The following is an 18039-nucleotide window of genomic DNA, read 5'->3' as shown; positions in this document are numbered from 1 at the left end:
TTAAGGTAGAGGGAAAAACAATCTGGAATGCGAGATGTTAACGTCTGTGTCTAGATGCTACAGTGACTGGCAGGGTATGAATACAACACACAAAACCAAATTATAAAAACATATTTGACGGGGGAAATACTGGCAAGGAAAGAGAATTTCATACTAAATAGTACCAACAGTGACTCCAGCAAAGCCCCAAAGTCAGAGTTTGTCTCAATTTCCCTTTCTGTAACCCTGTATAAGGGTTAAAAAAGAATCTTTCTCCTCGATTAGAAGGAATGAAGAAGCTGTGCAGAAACGGACTGCCATTTTGATGTTCTCTAGGAAATCAGTCGATGGCAATGCTGTCATTTGACTGATGCCACTGTGATTTTAGAACAGCAGCAGCCCAGTCTCCTTGCTGAGAAGAAACACAAATCAGCAGGTCACTTACTGATTTCATTAAAAGTTAATAGATTGCAACATGCCCCTGAGATTTTTTCCAGCACTCATGCTTTCTTCAACTCCTTTCAGCAGAGCCTGTCATTCTGACATGCCCCCTTTTGAGCTATTTTGGGCAGCTGGTAGCAGTGAACCATATTCACTCAAGTGCACATTGATCTCTCACTATGTTCTTGTTCTGCCTTATTGATTAAAAAGAAGTCCTAGTTTTCTTCCCTGAATAGTAGATACAAACAATACTGTGAACCTCCAAGAATGTGGTTCTCTGTGGATATCTGCTTTAAAATTAGCAGACATTGGTATCCCAGAAGGTGAGGGTTGAATCTGAACTTTTCCAGTGATCAGGACATTTATAAAGGATGCTGTAGATTTTCTAGTGTCTAGAAAAACAATATCTTTTTCCACAACTGGGGCCCTTATAGAAGGTGTTTTTTAAAAACTCCTCATCCTTCAACCCATTCACATGAAACTTAAAGGAACTGAATGATCTTGAGATCTGCTTGAAATAGGTTCCGTTACACACCACCACAGAAAAAGAGGGAAGGAGACTGTTGGGGTTAGAGGTATGGGGTATAGACACACATTTGGGCCATGGTATAGCTTATTTTCCATTAAAAAAAAAAAAAAAAAAAAAAAAATCAGATCAGATTTTCCAATTTGTTATGCTTAATACACTTTTTAGCTGGAAAAGTGGCCAGCTTTCTCTCCCAAAATAAAACCCCTGAAAGTTCACTTGGCTTCAGTGACTAGCTATGTGTTTGGTGCTGCAGGAACATCCAGTTGCCACAGAGTTATATTGAAGGAAAATGATGTGATAAGTTGTACAGTTGATCTTCAGCTAGGTAGTGAAATCATTTCTCTGACTATACTCTGCTGAATACTGGGAGCGAAATTTTGCAGATGCTGCATGAGGCAAGGTCTTTCATAGTGATACAAAGCAAATCCCAAGGTCAAGGTGGTGCTTCTCAATGCATTACGTGTATTTTCTTGAGGTAATAGTTACTGTAAAGCCCAGAGCAGGTGTGAGCAGTTGACCTTGATAGGTAGAAAAGATCAGAAGGATGCCATAGCATATGACTCATTCAAAGCATGTTCACAGGGGAGACAAATTCTAATTTCCCTTTCCAAATTTTCCCTTTCTTCTGCCAGCCTTTTTTAAGATTTTGTTGATGTTTCTTTTGCAGGTGGGTGTAGAGAGAATGATCCTTATACAAAAGGAAATTTTGATAGTTACTGCAAGCCTAGAAATCCCAAATAAATTATTACTAATTGCAAGATAGAACACGAGGAAAGAGTATCACATCAAACTGACAAAGATGCACTGAGCTCCTGTGATATTCGCTGCTAAAATTGCAGCAAATGCTTCTAAGTTCAATGGTATTTTTAACAGCTTTATTAATGCTTTTGTTAACTAAAGGGAAGGAACAGACAGAATATGTCATTTCTTCTTAGTACAGATTTCACTGTCTTTATTGTCACTTGAACTGAACCAAAACATGTAGCATCTTTCACCCTACCCTGCATCGGGATGTGTGCTTAAATATGTCCCTTTACTATCTTTGCATACTATCACCTTAATCTCCTCCACATGCCATTCTCGTTGTGCCCTGTCAAATGGGAATGCATTTGGAGGGACACATCCCTACCTGTCAGTTCAGCATTTGGCCACCAGCCAAGCTCACAGGCTTTACAAGTGAATTCATCCTGAACAAATTCATTCTCCTTGCAAGCAGTGCAAATCCAGCAGCAGCTCACTTCTCCTTTCCTGATCACCTGTAATGCAAAACATATCCTCAGTGATGAGCCTCTATAAGAGAACACAGAAACCCCCACAGCAAACAGGTACCCCAGGTACCCCACCTGCATTGTTTAAATGACAGGATTCCTGTATATGGGACATTGAAAACAAATAGAAAATGTGTCCTGGATTTATATCTACTCCTTTGTATTAAAAACTGTGCTTACAAGTTCAAGGAAAATCTCTTAGGACAATTCCTTTTTTTTTTTTTTCCCCCTGAATCGAAAGTGCAAAACCTTTTTCCCTTTTCGTACAGTGTCACAGTAACTGTTACATTTTCAATCAAACTTGAGAAGAGGTTTAGTCTGAGAGATGTCTCAGGCTGGGACAAAGTCTTTCAGCTTACACTTAATATCTGTTGAATAGTAAAAAGCAGTAAACAAAGTCAAATATTAGAATGAAGACTGATTCATGCATTTACATATTTATTTTATAATGTTATTTAATATATTATAAATATTATGTATATATTATATACATACAAGAACATAATTTCTCATTTACAATGAAAATTAGATTGTAAATCTAATTTACAATCAAAATTGCAAATTATACTCTGTCTCTGTTTGTCAGAAAGGAAGAATCTAGCCTTCTCTCCGGAATCTTTCTATCCATATATATGTAGAGCTAAGAAAAATACAAAATGTTTGTTTTATTGAATGATATATATGTATTTTTTTTGGTTAGCATTTCCTCTGGCATTCTGTGGAAAGAGTCCAATAGACTTCAATGGGAGATGAAGCTGGCATTTTGTATGCATGTTGTTTACATATACACATATACACAAACTGCACAATCTCAAAAACAGAGAAAAGATATTTTGGAGGGCAGTAAATACCAGTACTGTTTCCCCTCCAAGACTGCTGGAGTATGTCACTAAGCCTTTGCCAAATCATCAATCATCTATGGCTTGTGGTAGAAATATGCAATTTAAAAGCCGCAGATATGTTTAATAAATGAAATTAGAAAGGAGAATCTTTTTTAAGGTGATATTCCTGAATGGGCTTCTAGCTATTTTAAACTTACTGCATCCATAGCATTTTGATAGTGGTAGAACATGTCTTTATGTCATCCAGATATGGCAGGTGGCAAAGTACTTTTAGCTTGATATAAGTGCTACTGTTTGGTAAACAGAGTGATTTCATTTGTTTTTCCATATCTCCTGTTGTGAACATGAGATATAAATGTGCTTTTTTTAATTTATTTTTTTTTCTCACAGGTGCTATTTTTGGAACAAAATACTGGATTCCCATGGGTTACATTATTTTAAGGCCCTTGAGTGAATCCCAGCCACTGACCAGTGTAGGCAATGACTAAGTAAAACGCTTGTTCTTTCTCACATATGGTGAAATTTAATTCAAATCTTGTCATACTGGAAGATTCTGCATCAATGGCAATTTTAGAAAGCATGGGCCTTTATATGGAATTTTAAGAATAAAATGTTGATCTAGGAGTCTTTCTATAATTTTGGCTTAGAGCTTTGGAGAAAGCTCTAAGTAACACCCTCTGTTTCCCTTGGCTTGAAAGAAGATTGCTTGGATTTAGTGAAAAAGCACTGCCTGGTTATTCACATTTCTACGGAACAAAGAATCTGGTGCAAACCTTAATCTGCCCCTTCAAGCAAGGCTCGCTGCACACTGATCGGACCATCCCACTCTTGTTCATCTGAATCCTGTAGTCATCGATGTTGAGCACACCCTCGTGCCAGGTTCCAATGAGGACATAGTCGTAGCGGTTGGGCTCTATGTACTGCAGGTTCATGATGTCGTACCTGAAAGGGAAAAAATAGAAAGCTAGTCACTGCCCTGCAATATGAAGGATAAAAACTTAAAATGGACTTACTATGAAGTAACTCAAGTTTTTATCTTATGAAGGAAAAAAACTTACTATGGAGTTTCATGGAATCATCAAATACTGTAAGATCTGCAGTAAATAACAGCTCTGATTGTCACATAATTACTGATTGACTGCCTCACTTACATAAAACTGTGGGTAAAAAGTTGTGTGTCCAAGAAGAACTGTATACCAAAGAAAACAAACTCTGCTAAAGATTCACCTGTACTGTTGCACTGTTTGGATGATGTGTTGTCCAGCCACTTTTCAGAACCTTTAACATACACTTGGTACCTACTGGTTGGTTCCAGTATTGCTTCTGCTGGGAACCCTGAAGTAATCATCCAGTAGAAATATTTGAACTAACTAAACTCATATGCCATAAGTTAGCTGTAAGCACTACTACACTATTTTCCTCACCTAACTCAGTTAAACTGTCAGGAAAAGTTGGCAGCCCAGGAACAATATTTACTTCCTTGCCCTAGGCATATAGCATGGAACTTCCCAGGGCTAATATAAAAGAACCATAAAACACTCTTACAAAAGCATTCAATTTCCCTACTTCCATCATTGCCCTCCATGTGAGGTACCTGATGTGTGCACATCCCTTACTGCTAAGTGTTTGTCTCCTTCTTTTACCTACAGAATGTGGCTTGTGCAAAGCAGCAATTAATTATGGTAATTTCATAATAGGAAATAAGCAAGAATGGGAGAATAAATAGTGGAGAGAGGGAAAAAACAAAACAAACAAAACAAAACAAAACAAAACAAAAAAAAAAAAAGAGGATGGACCTACAGGCTGGCCTCTTCAGACAAGAAGGTAGGTAAACAGGCATGTGTGGGAGGGCTTTAGAAAAAGAGGGCTGCAAACCAGAAATCAGTATTGGTGATGAAAATCACAAAGTGTCTTCTGTTTTACAAGCCTGGGAATTAGTTACTTCCTTGTTTTTCTCTATTGGATTGTCTCAGTCTCTGGACAAAAAACTCTTTAGCTTATAATGAGTGTTGCTAATCTGTATGCACGTTACGAATGAAAGGTAAGAAAAACATGAGCTGTAAATAAAACCAGAATGCATGTTTGTAGGCAAAGTGGGAGAAATATCTGCTTCTTTCTTTTCCCTTATTGAGGTTCAAACACGCAAAATTTCAGCTCTGCAGTTCACAGAGGAAAGGTGCTCGAAATACTCTCTAGATGCCTAGTTTTGGTAATTGAATCTTTGCGATCTCTCTGGTGAAAGATAATTTAATGAAGTGCTTACTTACAACTGTATTTAGATCTCAGTCTTGCCAACGTGCATGCGCAGACAATGTCAGTGCCACTGCATGGCTTCACTGAACCATGCAGGAAAAGGGACTCCTGCCACTGACTTCAATGGAGCTCCAAGCAGGTGCTTAAAAAGCAGCTTTACAGCTCCATGGTTAGCAATTGGGTCTTAACTGAGGAGTTGCTATGGAAAGGGGTAAATTTCAAAGTCACCAGAAAACAATTCCTTCTCATTTCAAATCTCTTACAAAGGAATAACGTAAAAAGTCATTATTTTTTTCAGCATTATGAAGAGTCAGCATAGCAAGAAGCAGTAACAGCAGGGCACTTTATAATGTAGATTCAACAAATAGAAGTAAAATTGAGCAAGGGTGTACATGCTTTTTGCTTGCAAGCAGAACCTACTTGTTTTTTAGTGTGATGTTGAATTAGACCAATACTAAATCAGTTACAATGGACTGGAAAATGAATTCAGGAAGAGGAATAAAAGATTACAAAAACTTCATATTCCCTTAATGGAATTTTCTAGCCTACACAGATTGTTTTAATTTTTGCAAAAATATATTATAAGGCACAAAGGGGCATTAATTTAATATCATTCCAGAGCTGGCAAATTCAGGGATATGATTTTATTTTAGGTTGGAAGCCATTCTTATGTTTTCCTATAATACTGCTCCCTTTTCTATCAGTTATTTGTCAAAGAATAAAGTCTGCAGACTAGAAGATATTACACAGTCTTGCATATGACAAGATGTAGTACAATACTTGCAGCTTTGACATGCAGCTTGAATTGTAAGTGGAAAAATGTGATCTAAGAAATATACTTGGCATGGAGACATGCATTAAGTTCTTTAGCCTTCCCTTCTTTTCTTAAATGAAATATTCCGTCTTTGAGTTAAGGTCAAGTTCAGTGCTTCAATAACTCTCTGTCACCATTCCCCCAGGTACACATATACAACTTAAAAAGTTTGGGGATGCATCCAAGCTACAAACGATTACCCCAAAATAAGTGAATTTGACAACAGTTGTGAAGCTCTAAGAAAGTGAGGACTGTGGAGGCAGATGGAAGCTACATGCATACAGCAGCATTTACAGAAGCTATGAAAACATTCTGCACGTAAGAAAACAAACCTTTGTTTTAATGTAAGGACAAGATCTCGGGTATATTGGGAAATGCTACGACCAAGTCATTGAGGACATATGAACAAGTTACTTGTGAGCCAGACCGTGAGCCAGCTGGTCACAGACACACTCATACCCAGAGGTAACTGATGGTTAGCCTGAAATAACTGAAGTTACCTTTCTCCACAGCTGTAACACAGAGCTGGCAGTAAGTTTGGTATCCTGGAAGGCAGAATGACCAACAGTATTGCTGAACAATGTTGGGATGTAACTGGCCAAAACAACTACCCATGGAGCCAAGCTCCAGAACAACTGTGCATATTTGCCTCACAGTTCTTTATACATTACATGTGTTTTAAGTCTCTGCACTATGCATTAATAATTTACACAAAGCATTGCAGTTGATAAGTCACCTGATTTGAAGCCAGAACAGCTACTGGGTAGAGTTACATGGGTCTATAACTAAATCTAGTTAGGGTGAAATGAACAATGATGCTTCTGTTAGCTTGTGAACACAAGCATTTCTCCACACATGAAAGGTCCAGTGTTGGGCCAGGATGCTGACTGCTCCTGTCAGTTGTCTCATGGCATTTTATGGTCAGAAGCCCACACACATTGTTTGTCCTTGAGGGGTAAGTTTCTTCATGCTAGCCATAACGTAAAAGTAGGCAGTTACCCTAGAACAGACAAGAACTTGAGATGTTCTGTCCTGAAATACATGGCTCTGTGCTCTGCACCTTGCATAGGCCCAAAGAAGGATGTGATGTAGACTTCTTCATCCCTCACACCTTGTCCAGCCATTTCTTGGAATTTGGGTGATATGATTAATATTGACCAAGAAAATAGGATGTACTCAATGAAAGTCAAAAGTTGATAAAGCTCTAAGGGATTCAAAACAGAATTGTATGAATGCCAGCCAAGCATAACTACAGGCATCTCTACCTAATCTACCCATGACAAGCATAAATGGGAGGTTATGAGGAACTATTGCTCAAAGAACTTCACAGATCTTGCAAGTAATTCCTGGCTTTTAAGAAGGAGCATTGCCTTATTCCATCTTGTGAAGTTGATTTGTTTACATTATATGGTAACATAACATTGAAAATCTTTGTACATATTTATGATGCATTCTTTCACTGGCATAGAAAAGCTGACAAGCCAAATCTGTCTCTCTCTGCTTTATTTAGGTGTCAAATGTGGTGTACAGCTTTTCATTTTGCTGAAGTACAGAAGTTCTTTGGGGTATTGATACAGTGCTGTGGCACATTCACTTACCCGCAAAGGGCTTTTCTATGTGGGACACTAGAAACATTAGGATTAATCTAGAGTTGCATGTAGAGACATACAGTTCTACATGGGCATAAACTACTGCTGGCGTACAAAGCTCCAACCAGCTGTAGAGACATAAATGCCACAGACTGGTACAAGGTTTACAGCATGAATAACAAAAAGATTGTCTGAATATCTTGCCCAAACTAATGCTAACTCCAGCTGTGAAAATATAAATGAGAACCAAAAAAAAAAAAAAAAAACTGTACCAAAAATAACTCATCAAATTCTAAATAGGCCAGGAAAGCAAGCAAAGTGAACATTAGACCAAAATGATAGAAGGGAGAAATTCTATCATCCTGACCTACTCTGGAAAATATCCTGATATAAACCCTCCTATATTTTCAATTCGGGAACTGTTTGTTCTAATTCTGGAGTTTATACTGATGAGAGCTGATGAGAGTCTCAGGTTACAAGATAATATATAATATGGGATAAAACTAGAAGATTACACCTAAACATCAAACTACATAGCTAAGAACTAGAAAATGCAGCATATGCAAAGCTGGAGTAATGTTTTTATGGAGATAGTGTATATAAAGTTTAGAGATATACTAAACATTACTTTCTCAGTATTAGCTAAACTATATATACAAGATCTGATTTATACATTTGTGTTAATAAGTATGTGCAAGAATGTAAGGGAATTGCTTGCCTTTAGTTTTAAAGTCTGACCTAGCTCATTTACACCTTTGACTAAAAAAATACTGTATGCAGCACTTTAGGAGCAACAAGACCAAACTCACAGTTGTTTTTTTTTATTATTATTTTAAATGTAATGAGCTGATTAAATGTATATACTGTGTTAATATAACAAGAAATGTAAATAGAAAATGGTAAAAAAGTTGGTCAGTTTTGATAACAAAAGATGGCAAGAGAAGTAAGAGTTGCTTTAAGGCCACCATGTCTTGCAAATACTCTTTGAAGACATACACCAGGCTGCACACTCTTGTTTATTCCAGAGCACTCTCTTTCTGCAGTGTTGGCACTCCGATGCATTTATGCAATCAGCCCAAAGGTGGAGCGAGAGAGTCTTTTATAATACTTTAATAACTCAGAAGCAAAACTAACTTAAATGAAGTAACCCGTGAGTAGGATTCAGTTAATAATGAATCATGTACACCAGCAGCTGAATTAAATTTATTTAAAACAAATAAATAAATAAATTCATCTGGGAGATGCCTCACTTAAAAGAATTGGACAGAGTCCACAGACCTAAATGAAGAGGAAAAGATTTATCAGCTGGCTCCCTTAAGAGAAACAAAGGTGATGTCCAAGTCCACCAAATTGCTGTCTCTCTCCTTGCCTGGGTACATATTGTGTCTGCTAGGGAGGGGTAGACAGTAGCAGCTAACAAAGCTGGAATTTACTGGACCCCAGATGAGTGAAACACAGTACCTTCTGGCAAACACTATTACTTATCCTGTTCTATTCTGACCTATCTTTGAACTCCGGGACAGCTGAGCTTATTTGAACCAAGATAAGGAAAGCACACAGGAGTTCAGCAAGCAAGACTAAATACTGTCTGGCACAGATGCATGGCTGTCTCCTGAGGCACTTGGAGCAGCTGAGATCCAGTTGGAAAAGGATGTGCTCTACAGTCCTACCTTCAAACCTCAGTAAACAAATGCTTTGTTAAATTCCATGCAATTGCATTAGGCCCTTTACGTAATAAAGCCCTGGTGCTGAGCCCCAGTGCTAGCTCAGACACCAAAAGTCTGTGAGATACATGGTCTGTCCTCTCCCAAAACACTAGAAATATTACAGGGTTTACTATAACTCCTGTCTCAGTACTAACTGTAGCTATCAATGCATCATGTGTTACCAGTGTTATTCCTACCTGCTACAAAGACTAACCCACATAACTCTGTTTCTGTCTCACAATATGCATGCTTTTAGAAAAGCAGCCAGAGAAATCTCCATCACCAAATCCAGCAACATTACCCCCTTCCCAGCATCTGGTATAATTAATTGAGATAAAAAATCTCTTTACCTTCCAGGGGCATCTCCCTTTTCATCAAACCAAACTTCTTCTCCAGAAACACCGATGAATGTGGACTTCAGGAGAAACTCCAATAGCTTGCTGCCATCAATTGGCTTCATAGCATCACACAGCCCAACGTGTCCAGGACAAAGGGAATGATGCATATTTTGGAGTCCATGAGCCATGGCATATATAGCATTGATGACAAATCCCATTTTACTGTCCTGAACATAGTTTTCTTCTAGGCTCTCATTGCCTAATTTTTTAAAAAAAAAAAAAAAAAAAAAAAAAAAAGTTTAAACAATAACACACTATGAAATAACAGAAATTATGAAAAAGCAGTGAGTAATAAAAAAGGGGTTTCTTATTTCTCTTATAAAGTTTTAGATGTTTTAGAAGCATAAACAAGGTGCCAGCAAGGAATTAAAATAATAATTAAAAATATATAAATAAAGTGAAATTGGCTCTTTAGAAAACCCCTTTTAAATCAAATTGTCAGCTTTAATTTTTTCATTCTGGAATTTTTGCTTGTCATTCCACAATGTTATTTATGGATAAAAGGGTTAAACAGCCCAGCATCAGAATAACACGTAATCTGGTACAATTTTTGTAAGCAATTTGCTTAAAGTTTGATTTTTTGTCACATTTGAAGAGTATTTTTGAAATCTCTTTCTTTTTTGAGGGCTAAGATAGCAATGTCTGTTTCAGTGTAAGTAAGCAAACAATGTAAATCAGCATCACATCTCAAGTTATTAGAAATAATCATGGTAGATAAAAGTAGTAGTAGGCACACCAATTTGGGATTGCTACAGAGAGCCGTATAAAGTTGGTCACACTAAGAGACATTTTATGTAACTGCAGCTTAGAAGATCCGGGCTGGGCTGGCATTGAAGTCTCTGTCCATTGATCAGGAACAATGTGGCAGTGAAGGCTTTCCCCTTCTAGCCCCGATCTGCTGACTTTCAGGCCCTGCCAGAGGGTACCATTTGTGGCTGCATTTCAAGCCAGGGCCCACCGAGGCCAGGCTGTCCCCGAGTTTCCCGTCACGAGCTGCTGGATGCTGCCAGCACCAACCCCAAGTCACAGAGGACCTGAACCGCATGGGTCCTGAGGGCGTAAGAAACCCCCCTGTTTTGTTTCCTTTCCCCTGAGTCATCCTATTTCAATATGCTCAAAGCTGCAAGATGCTGTCATCTGTAGGCCTCCCACGTTACAGTGTTAACAGGCGTTTGCAACCCAGTCTCTGGTACTTTGTCTAAGTAACACCTTGTCTGTGCTAGGAAAGTAGGATGTGTGAGAGACTAGGTGTTAACTGACACTTCTCAAAGCCAGGTTGGAGAAGGTAGCTGTCATTTTCATATGAAGAAAAGAGGAAAAACTACAAGTTCACTGAAACTTTCGAGTTAAAAAACAGCTCCTTCTCCCAGCATAGATATTGCATGGCTTTCAAAGCAGGTAATCAAGACAATCCTTACATTTATCCTTGGGAAAGACCCTGATTTGGGAGGCCTTCTCCATTTGTTTGCCCTACAACTCAGAAAGGTCACCTGGGGATTAGCACAGATTCTGGAGAAAGGGATTTCCAGGTTTTGTTCGCTGGGTTTCCCCTGCACAGGAAATTGGTTGCAACGGGGCAAGGAAGTCTTGCTTCAGTAGCTATTTTCCAGATGAGCAGAGCATAGCAAGCAGTTGTGATGGTGAAGAAAGAAAGCATTGTGGAAATACACGTAATCTGACTGACTGGGTTCGTATGCTCCTCACACTGAGATGTGTTCGCTGCCAGCACAACCAAACAAGGAGCAGCCAGATAAATATTTCCCAGAGGCAACGTATCTGCCGCTTTCCTTGCAGGAAAAGATTCGTAACTCCCATTCAAATCACACCCCAGTCAGATCCACGTTAGAAAGTACAGTGAGAATAGAAACCTTATACATACACTGACTGAATATTTAACCAGGGAAACAAACACTATGGCACTGCATGTACTACTCACTTACAGTATGTATGGCATAGTCTAGACATTTGTTCCCCAAACTAGTTTATGTGTGGTCTGAATATATTATCTCTAGGTGTGTTTTATCTGCTGATTATTCCCTTAGGACTAACACAGTGTGAATTTACCACTGCTTCTGCCTTCCTGTAGATAGAAAATGAATGTGTTCTCCATCCTGACATGAAAGAGATGTGTAAAGCCTCTCAACTCAGCACTTCAGTGTTCTGCCATGATAGCCTCTTGGTGGCCAGCAGCTGAAGAGATCACAAAACAACCAATAGGTCACAATGGTTTTCTACCTGAGAGTTGATCTCAGATACTTTCCTAACTTCTCAATTAATTAAAAAAGTATAGGAACATACACTTCAGTGACCCTTTCAGGAGATAATGGGAGTATCCATATACTTACAAACATTCAGATGGCTGCCAGAGGTAGAAATGTTTTAAAATGAGACTATTTTCCTCAAGTATGTATGACCTCAGCAAAGTACGGATTTGGTTTCTCATATTTCAATATAATATGCATACCTCCAAAGAGAATAAATATTTGATGTTGGGAGAATTTGCTTTTGACTAAGTAGGAGTGAATAGCTAGCTTGTGTTGAGGCTTGAAACGTAGCCCCACACTGCAGAGGTGACTGCCTTTCTGCATTTGCAGAAATAGTTGCACTCTAGTGGAAAGTAACATAAGAAGCCTCTTCTGGAAATGAATTGTCCACAGATTGGTAATATAAAATTTCCTATGTGTAAATAAGCTATTTCACAGTAAATCCACCATGAGAAGTCATGCTTTATCTAAATTTTAACTTCCTGCTGGCAAAATCCAATTTATTTCATTTTCACCATTATAAGTTATTGATATACTCATGTATTTGGGCTTGTAAAAATTCACTTATGACAATAAGTAAGAACTGCTTTTTTAAGAAAGTGAGATCATGTAATTACGTTTAGCCAGAGATAAAATACAGGAAATCAATGATCAATTAAACCTTCACAGGACAGCTTTTTAAGAAATGCAAGAACTATATTCTGTTTGTTATCGGGCTTATCTATAAAGTTGTTATTTTTCCTTTAACGGGTCTTTGAAAAGAGCAAAGCAGAACTCAGGACTGTGAAACTTTCACTTTTCCTTCTCCTCTCTCAAAAATATCACTGATCTACAAAAACTAACCTGAACACTAGGGTGAATTAACATTAAAAATAGAAAAGTATTTTGTTACCTTTCTTATTTATTTTTTCAAGAGACCTTAGTTTTTACTAAGCAAAGAAAAATTGTAAGTTATGTTAGTACCAGAATAATTGAAAGCAATTGAATTAGGCCATTACCTTTTTGAATGACATTGAAGAATTCAGGTGTCCTAAATTTCATACTTACATATTTTTGTATTGGCTGCAATGCACATCTTCCTTTAATAATTTCCTTTTAATAGTTCTTCAAAGGTTTGGGTCATTTTTTCTTACCAAAGTTTTGTTTTTATTCTCTTTTATTTGTCAGTCATCATATGAAAGATGAAAACAAGAGGGAGTCTATACACACATAATATACTTTAAAAAAAAAATCACAACAACATCAAAAAACACCCTGTCTGTACAAAACTGAAAAATGCTCACAGCACATCTAAATGTAATACCTAAGCAGATGCAGAAGGAAGAAGAATAGAATAAAATCTCATGAAACGAACTGAGTCTTTGCTTTTACTGTAATGTGCCTCAAAGGTAACTAATATTATCTTCATGTAGGTACTTATGAGGAGCTGAATGTAAAACAACCATGAATATAGTCTAGTGCCTTTTGCTGTGTAGTAGGTGTGGGACTGTTGGTATTCTTGAGAGCAGAGAGGGTACCCATACAAATCTAATTTGATAAACTGAAATTAAGAAAAAATATACTATCAAATGAGGGCTAGAATTGACGTAAACTTTAAGGTAGAAGGTAAAGACAGGGAAAGCCTATACTAATATTCAACAAGAAATTAAGCACAAATGATTACTTGTTTGTGGACCTCAGAAAGGTTAGGGCAGGAAGGAATTTGGGATGGAAAGAAATGTAAAAACATTTTGGCTGGAGAATCGGATCAATACCTAGCCAGTTGGTAAATTTTGAACAAATATGCACATTTGATAAAGAACACAGTCTGTTCACAGATGACTCTTGATTAGAATAAAAAGCCAAAATCTGTTGAATAAAATTGTTATAAATGATAATGTTTGATCTGGAATAAGCAGATATTTTTATAGTTTGTTGCAGGCTGCAAAACGAACTGTCATACGCTGAATATTTAATATTTAATATAAAAAGATATTTTGTTCTCTTTGTCCAGTTAGTATCTATTATCAAAGCTTTCTGGCAGTCATGACAGAGGGCTGATGGTCTTAGAAATGGTATACACTGCCTTCTTCAATTGTAGTGGTCCTTCCCAAGACCAAAATGTTTTGTGGGTAAACTATATGACATTTTAGCTTTATTGCCAGTTGCATGGTGGGGAGCTACATTCAATATGAGTGCTCATTTAAGCAAAGAAATTATTTTGGAAGTACAACCAGGGCTAAATTTCCCTGGGAAGATGAAAAAAAAAAGAAATCCGCCGTACTTGGGCTGTGTGCAAAACAACCTGGCACAAAGCCATGCCAAAGAGTGAAGAGTACTTTCCCGACAAGATGCCAGGCAGCAGATCATGGTAACCCCATGATCTGGTAGAGTGGTACCCAGCTTTGCAGCAAATGTTCCTATGTGTTGGAGATATCATTGAGGCAGATTTCCTATCCTCTCTTTCAGTCCCAACATACACTGCCTTACCAATGACTCCAAGCAAACATGACCATCTGGCCCTGTACAAGTTTGTGAGTGACACAACGTGTCCTTGGCAAATAACAGAAGTCACATATCTTCCAGTGTCTCGTAAGAGAAGACCTGACAAACTTGGACCACACCAAATTTGTGCCATAGGATCTTGCTGGGAGCAGTGCAGAAGGCCAACATGCTGAACAGTTAGGTCATTTCAAATCTGGGTCCCCAAGAGCAGCAGCTACAGATTATTTTGGCAACTAGACGGCATATTAAAGGTGATGAACAGACTTAGCTCAATGTTGTTGTTTTTTTGTTTGTTTGTTTGGTTGGCTGGTTGTTTTTTTTTTTTTTTGAATTTTAGGATATTTGACTTCTTGGAAAAATTATGGTAATATTTGGATGCTTAACTATCTAGTTAGAGCTTTATCTTTGGACATACAGGAGAGAAAATGCAATTAATTCTAAATTTCTCTTTTGTCACCTATTCCTTCATATTTTTTTCTTTTTCTTTATTGGGATTATTTTACCTTGTTCTTTATCAGATTATTAAGAGCCAAATTAAGATTCTATTAAATAACTTTTACAAAAGGCTTCCTTTGTTTAAGCTCATTTGGCATTATGGGTTCAGGTATTTTACAAATATTGCCAGTTCTTTCTTTCTCACATTCTATTTATAACACCTCTTATGTTATCTAACAACAAGGATAACAATATAATTATTTAACAACATTCACCTTAAGGCATTGCAAAATGGGTACTAAAGATTATAATGCCTCTAAATGTAATTAGTATAGAGATGATGTGTTCACAGCCTGCACACTAAATGGCTTTCTGCATATCATCTCTTTAAAAACAAATGCATTCTGTTCATTAATATTATATGGCAATGGAATCTGAAAAAAATCTTCATCTATTGATGGTATAGAGAAGAATTCGTTGACTCCACTGCTCTCATTAAGTCCAAATGTAGTCAGAGCTAAGAAGTCAGATTCATAAAAGTTATTTGTTGTATACAAAAACATCCAAATGCCCATCTGTTTCAGCCCACAATCAAATAAGTAGCTACAAGAAATTCTGAAGCTGTGTTTTCAAAAGTAACTGTCTGTTATCCAGGCAATTCCAGCTGTAGCTGCTTGCCTGAGAAGGAGAGGCCAGTAAATGTTACTGAGTGATCAGAACAAGTAATTGTGGATCAGGGCTGCAGTTGTCACTTAGATTATTGTAATGGACTGTCTCAATGACCTTGGTGGCTCTATGTACAAGCTAATGCAACTGCTGGACATTTGTGGAAAACTGATTTTGTTTGTTTCACCAACCAAAAATAGGATAAGAAAATAAAAGGCTTTGTTTCAATTTGAATTTAAAAATGACTTGCAATTTTCGTGAGACAGAATGATAGGCTGAAAAATTTGCCACAGACCAGGTAAGGGTCCATACCTTTCCCTAACTGCCTCCTGCCACCACTCTGTACGCAATAGTGCAGTGCTCTCTATAGTATAGCAAGTGGCTCTGCTATTTGGCAAGAGTACAGAAAGCTTTCAGCAGGGCAGGTAAGAGATGGGGAATATCTTACAATGTGAAGGTTTGATTTGAAAACACACCAATAAACATTGGAAATTTTACAGTACTCATGAAGTAATAAATGGAGTTCACAGGGTTGCAGACTTCATTTTCAGGCTGTCATTAAATCAGAAAGGTTTAGCTTCCGTTCTTCAAATATTTTTTATTTCCCCAAGCAAAGAGATTGTGTTCATGCAATTATATTTGATGTATTTTTTTTCCTGAAAAGCTAAGATATGATTACAGTTACCAGTTGAGATACCCTGCTATTTTCTTTCTGAGCACAAGGAAACCTATGGGTCTCCCATTTACTACTGCTACGCCTGGTGAATGTTGCCCTTTAATTGGGATTGGTGTATTTGTAGTTTTAGATAAAACTACAGAGAGAAGTGAAAGCAATTCAAAGGCCAAGGCATTAACTGGATGCTGACTGCTGCAATATTTGTGTGCAAGGAGTTATATATTTTCACTAGCAAAGTTAGACAAATAACTAATGATCCTTTTTATCCTGGAATAAAGCTGATCTGGTGAATATATGAGGGTCTTTCTTTTTTCCTTACTTTCACCTACATATCTTTCATGGATATCAACACAATCACTAAAGAAAACCAAAATAAGAATTCAGCCATTAAGAGGTGCAGGTTCCTCTTTGGTTCAGATGTCTAACAATTAAACTTTAAAAGATCAGTCCCCTTTTTAGACACACTATACACCATCAGTGTCTTCAGCTTCCCTGCCTGTTTTTGTGAGGATGCCACATTATCCTTCAGTGTTCAAAAAGACGTGTCTTCCTTTTGTCTCTCCCTGTGTGTTAGAAGCAGTAGGGAAAATTTTAATTAAATTTACTTTCTTGGTTCTCCATATCACGTTATGTAAGCACATCAGGGCTTTAAGAGCTTAGTGTCAAAGACTCTAGAATGAGGCTGGCATACACAAATACAACAATACCACAGTGAAGCTGAAATATTATGAGGGGAAATGTCTGCACAAGCTGCTGACTCACTCATTAATCAGATGCAGGAGAGTCGTAGGATCACTAAGCTCTGGGCAGGGGACTGAGCAGTGCTGCCAGCCCTGAACCAATGCTGGACTCAGTGGTCCAGCCCATACACAACACAACTTAGGAGCAAAACAGAGGGAAAAAAATCTCCTAACTGCTCTTGTCTTCCACAGTCTGCAAACTTTGCTAAGCAGACACAGAAGCCTGAAGCTCCCTTCCCCTCCCTGCCTTTTCTGCCTCTCTCTATGGACATCCAGACTCTCACACAGCCATATGACACCAAGAAAAAGCAGCTTTAAGATGTAAACACCATGTGACAATGGACGTAACTCATGCTCACATTGTGGGAGATGAGAAACCCATGTTCCAATGTGCCTGTGCCCAAGAGAGCAGAGAGAACTTTCCTTTTACATCTCCTTTTTACTGACCCACAGGAGCTAGGCAGATGAGACTCATTTCCCAAAGACTGGCTGCAGCTTCATGCAAAGAGGAAATGGAAATACCTGATACCAAATACCAAATAATACCAAAGAGGAAATACCTGATGTCTGTACGTGACAGTGCTCGGGTGAGCAGGCAAGCATGCCTGTGTGAGATATTACACATTCACTGACACTTCCAGATGATGTGCAGCGCTGCAGCCTTTCTCTGGCTTTGGGAAAGGCTAGGGGGAAGCTGGAGACCTCTGAGCAGCCAGCAGCATGACTGTGCCAGCACTGCATCACTGGCGAGGGAGGCAGGGGAGTGAAAAACAGATCTGCAGTGGAGAAAAAGTTCCTTTTCCCTTTCTCCATAAATCTGCATTGCCTGCCCTCTCTGTTGTGTTGGCTAGAAGAAAAGAGAGGGCTCAAAAGGAAATATAATGTGCTACCTAAGGGCCATGCTAACAGCAGAGCTGCCTGCATGGCAGCCACACCGGGAGAGGGCTGCCCCCGG

General features: G+C 38.2%; 1 protein-coding gene across 8 annotated transcripts in view; it reads right to left on the bottom strand.

Moving 5' to 3' along the window:
- The window catches only part of GRM1 (glutamate metabotropic receptor 1), a 191486-nt gene that overhangs the window by 35248 nt on the left and 138199 nt on the right, over window positions 1-18039 (bottom strand). For all 8 annotated transcript variants that reach the window (XM_035321825.1, XM_035321824.1, XM_035321823.1 and 5 more), the window contains exons 5-7: window positions 9772-10018; window positions 3833-4001; window positions 2079-2205 (exon numbers count right to left, since the gene is read on the bottom strand). In XM_035321825.1, the coding sequence (XP_035177716.1) occupies window positions 2079-2205; window positions 3833-4001; window positions 9772-10018 (543 nt within the window). The remainder of the gene's footprint in view (window positions 1-2078; window positions 2206-3832; window positions 4002-9771; window positions 10019-18039) is intronic.

The sequence above is a fragment of the Oxyura jamaicensis genome, chromosome 3, assembly GCF_011077185.1.
Source record: "Oxyura jamaicensis isolate SHBP4307 breed ruddy duck chromosome 3, BPBGC_Ojam_1.0, whole genome shotgun sequence".
In the NCBI taxonomy this organism is placed as follows: Eukaryota; Metazoa; Chordata; class Aves; order Anseriformes; family Anatidae; genus Oxyura; species Oxyura jamaicensis.
Note: the sequence above shows the minus strand (reverse complement) of the source record. Positions and strands in the feature narration are given on the sequence as shown.